The sequence below is a fragment of the Atta cephalotes genome (genome assembly GCF_000143395.1).
Source record: "Atta cephalotes unplaced genomic scaffold scaffold00002, whole genome shotgun sequence".
Taxonomy (NCBI): domain Eukaryota; kingdom Metazoa; phylum Arthropoda; class Insecta; order Hymenoptera; family Formicidae; genus Atta; species Atta cephalotes.
The window spans coordinates 5,301,181-5,305,856 of NW_012130066.1; the positions used below are offsets into that span (position 1 = coordinate 5,301,181).

At 40.1% G+C, this 4,676-nt stretch overlaps 1 protein-coding gene across 1 annotated transcript in view; it reads right to left on the reverse strand.

Moving 5' to 3' along the window:
* The window catches only part of LOC105620863 (CD63 antigen-like), a 10,894-nt gene extending 7,366 nt beyond the window's left edge, over positions 1-3,528 (reverse strand). The window contains exon 1 of the mRNA XM_012202341.1: positions 3,466-3,528. Coding sequence (XP_012057731.1) covers positions 3,466-3,528 — 63 coding nt within the window. The remainder of the gene's footprint in view (positions 1-3,465) is intronic.
* Positions 3,529-4,676: the final 1,148 nt, after the last annotated feature.

Consider the following 4,676-nt stretch of genomic DNA (forward strand, 5'->3'; position numbering starts at 1 on the left):
TAGTAGTGTGTGTGTGTGTGTGTGTGTGTGTGTGTGTGTGTGTGTGTGTGTGTGTGTGTGTGTGTGTGTGTGTCTTTCTTTTTCGTAGGATTTCGATGAAAATCGTTCGTGGCCGGATGCTGTTTTTATAGGTCTCTAGACCTATCGCTCTATACCAAAGCCCACGATTAAGAAGAATTCGTTGGCGGCACGTAATCCGTTCTCATTGCTGGATCTGTCTAAATAAAGACATCTCCAGTCTAAGGGAGCCGACATTCTACATGACTGGGGAAGAAAGAAAAAAAAGGCGCGCGTGACTATGACATCGCGTCGTAGGAAAGGCTACGTCGTTCGTCGCCGCCTGATGGAGATTATAGGCTCCTCTTCCCCTTGTCTATGTGGTTACCTACGTGTCTTTCACCTACGGCTCACCTACGTTCTCGACGATTTACACGCGCGTAATAGGCCTTCGAAACTAAGCTCGACCGACCGGTCGATTCGCTCGCCCTCGAGCGATACCTGGTCAGCCTGTTTCGAGACCTATACGCGTACATCCTACGCTAACAGGTGACTCTACCACGGCGAACTTTATCTATGAATCTATTGAAAAGTTTCAGTAACGAGGACGCGCCCAACGCACAACGATCCATACGATCTGGGGTGTCCTAGAAAGCGAAGTGTAGAATATAAACGACGACATGTCGTCTTCTCCTGAGAAATTAAAAATCTATTCTCGCTTTAGTAAGGATGTCATTGAAAGAGAACTGCTCGTAAATTAATTCTTTCATCGTTCAGCTCGAACGATATAATATTCTGAATAGCGATCAAGTAATTTTTTCCTCAGGGCAAAAACGTAGAAAATGAACATTTCTATCATTTTCAAGTGGAACGACAAGTAAGTCTTAATAACGTTAAAAAGACGTTAAAGTGAATCATTGCTGATTGAAAAGTTTAGTAATAACTTTTAACAACCATTGTCTACGTTCAGCAGAAAAAGCAACTTTGCAACTGTTGTAAAGTTCTTTAATATGATTGGTTTTGCCTTTAGTTTCTCACTGGATCTAAAATCGTGTTAAAGAATTTTACAATAAATTATTTTGCATTAACTTGGAGCCATTTTGATGTCATTTTAATTTGATTTATATGTTCTATTTGGACTGAGCCCAATTCAAAAAGAACACATTAAAAAAGATAACAAAACATCAAAATGACTTTATTATAATTTTGGAAAAGTTAATAGAGAAATTTTCTACTTTTCACGTTTCCGTTCTAGGAAAAGGTTATATAATTGGCACCCCTCCGTGTTTTACATTTAGGATTCAAAAATCAGCCGGACTCAGAAAAGTTGAGAAATGATGTCGACGATATCTCTTGTTAGAAGAAGAAACTGACATCGAACATTGCAAGGAACAAAGCCACCCGTCGAACTCGTCTACTTCTTCTGGTACGCTCTGTATAAACGCGGTCGCCGCGCTGGCATTTCACGCTGGACGGATCATTAAACGTTACAATAAGGGACGCACGACTGACATCCCGCCCTGTCATCCTTTACAGAGTTGTTTTTGTGTCCTAGATCCTTCCGTCCGTATAATACAGTGAGCGTATAATACAGCATTGTATACGTATATGCATGTCTCTTGGGAAAAACGTAGTTTTCGGTAATTTTATCGTGTATCTGCCCTTTAAATAAATTCCTTTTTCCGTTAAAACGCGATTGACGCTCTGTCCTTTTGTTATATCCACATTTCAAATGAAGGCATCAAAAAACAGTCACATCAATCCAAATAAATTTTTAATTACTCTTTTCAGTATTTTTTCGGTATTTTTTAGTTAAATATTTGTCCACATGATCTTATTATTGGATTGCCAGATTTACTTCTTCTTATCTCATCAGATGAAAATAATGATCGTAAACAAAAGAAGATTTTGTTAGATAAAAATTATTATTATCGATGAAGATATTTTGTGTTGATGAAAAAAGATACTTTGTTAGAAAAGATATTAAGATGTATCGAATTTAATTACATAGATAATCTGGTACTTTGGCTCTGAATTTTTTAATACGATTTTGCATATATTACAAGTTTTATGTGTAATGGTGTCGCACGCGCGCGCACTACTATGTTGGACGGGTGAACTCTAGATTACATTAAACGTAAAAGAAGAGAGTAGAGGAGGGGGCGGGATATCGATCGCTTCATCCATAACGCTTACATCGAGGTTCTGGAGCATAAGCACCACAAAGTTTCCCTCGAAATGATACCCTCGTACTTACATCATTTATTCAGACACGAAGTACGGTTTCGGTCACGCCATACACGATATCGATTAGATTATTATTGTCATTAGATAATAGATTATTGGTATTAGACGAGGTACACAGCAATTCGAATACTAGAAAAATTTTTTTTCTAAAAACTGGCAGAATGACGCGAATAGAAAAGAATCTAAGAAGAATTTTAAGGTTCCCTCGAGCTGTGCGTAATATCGATCCAATACGCCCAAGATTGCATCGTGTTAACGTAATCGTAAGAAACTTTGTCACGAGCGAAACCGATAGCGACAATCGATGACGTTAGATCTGTTTGCGTTATATTTTTTGCGCACTCAGCATCTTCGCTTTCTCTCTCTTCACGCTCGAATGTATATTTCTTTCCTTTCAAGTGAACAACTTTTAGAATTTAAAACAACGCGAATAAATAGACCTTATCTTATCCTTCGGTATACTGATTACACATATTATATATCCGACACACGTAGACTGTTTCCTTTTTAGGAGACACAGCCGACACGAATGTCGTTCTATCCTTCTTACCTTTCAATAACAAAGATAGATCGACGTTTAGATTTCTTAAAAAGGAGGTGTCTCCTAAAAGGGAAGAAACCGTAATCTAAGACACATCTGCCACTTTTTAAGCAAAACAAATCACGATAACGTTAAAAGAATGTTAAAATGAATCACTATTGATTAAAAAGTAACTTAGTAAGTCATCTTGGAATTATTTGACATTTGAATGTCACGATGACTTGTGTTCTACTTGAGTGAATCCATGGCAAACAAATAAAAGAAATAAAATAAAACTCATTTGAATTATCATTAAATTCGTGAAAACCGCCCACTAATTTGAGATGTCCAACATCAATTAAACCGAACGCGACTTTAAGCAGATCCGTAACAAAAGTTACTTCACGTCCAATAATTTACATGAAGTGATGTCGAATGATTCATCATTGGCCAACGTGCGAATAGTGGACCGATCGACGATGTCGTGCTTCAATATTGGACGGGCAAAGCGTGTCGAGATTAGATTCCCAGATGCTGCTCCTGAAGGCTTGACCGATATATAACAAAGCCCGCGCCCGTCCAGTACGAACGACGCGAGGCGACGCCGAGAATAGCGGCCCGAATAGCGGAACAGAGCGTCGTAGAACGTCGTTCCCTATTGCGTCCTGGCCAGACACCGTTATTCCGCGGTCGTTACTCACCGCGAATATCAGGTTGAAGAGAAATAGCAGGTATTTGACACAAGCCATGCCGCCGGACACCATTTTCGTCACTCTCACTGTATGCTTCGTGGATCACTGAATCGTACGACACGCGACGTCGGCGCGCGAAAGAATAGGAATACGCTGTGCTCTTCTCGCTGTTACACGCGGAAGCGGAAAACGCTGCAGCTGCTTCCTTTCCTTCTCTTACTCTTTTCGTTTCTGACTCGCCTCCCTTCTCTCTTTCTCTCTCTCTTTTTGTCTCTCTTTTTCTCTTTTGGCTTTCCTCCGTATACGTCAACGACCCGAACTCCACGGTATGCTCGCGCGTTGACTGTTCGTCGTCAAATGCACCCGACAATGTATTTTTGTTGTTGCGCGGTATACACTCGCGATGCGCACGCAGCCGGCCAGGGCCGACTATTATCGCTGAGGCGTGGCAAGGCTTTTCTTTTTTTCGAGACGAAAAAGATCTTAGGAAATAACGAAAATCTTTATAATTTTAAGGATTTTATTAGAAAAAATTTTGTTATAAAAAACTTTAGTGTTATCTATTATTCTCTAATGACCGTCATTAATACATATGTGCATGTCGCATGTTTCTTTCTGTACCTGCTTTGTTAAAACTAATTGTAGCGGAACGGAGCGACACGAGCTTTTTATTAACAATGATCGCTAAATTGGAACTTCAAAATCTTAACAAGATCAAAATCTTAACAAAGCCGTGCATGGAACTTACACTCGCAGAGTTATTGTAAATAATATTATGTAATAAATGCTACAGCGATTTATGATATAATCAAGAAGCTGCACGTATTTTACTCTATTTCAATTTCTTCACCTTATACTGCTTATGTAACACACATACAGGAAAACGTTTCTCGTGATTATTATTCATTTCTCGTAGCGTGACTATCGTCACATCCGCTCGTCGATGATCGATAACCGCTCGAATGCTACGTGATGGTACGATCCTGTGCGTATCGTGGTGCACCTCCGTCCAACGTAACGCAACGCAACGCGACGCAACGCAAGGCGACGCGACGGCGTTGCACTTCGGATGGCGGTGGTGTCATGGCGAGTCTAGCCGTGATCGATGATTCAACTGCGTACCCGTATTAATGCGTATACATCCTTATCTATCTTTGATTCGCGAGGATGGAGAACTAACGAGAAGTCGATTGCGAACGACGAGATTTACGTGCATTTGA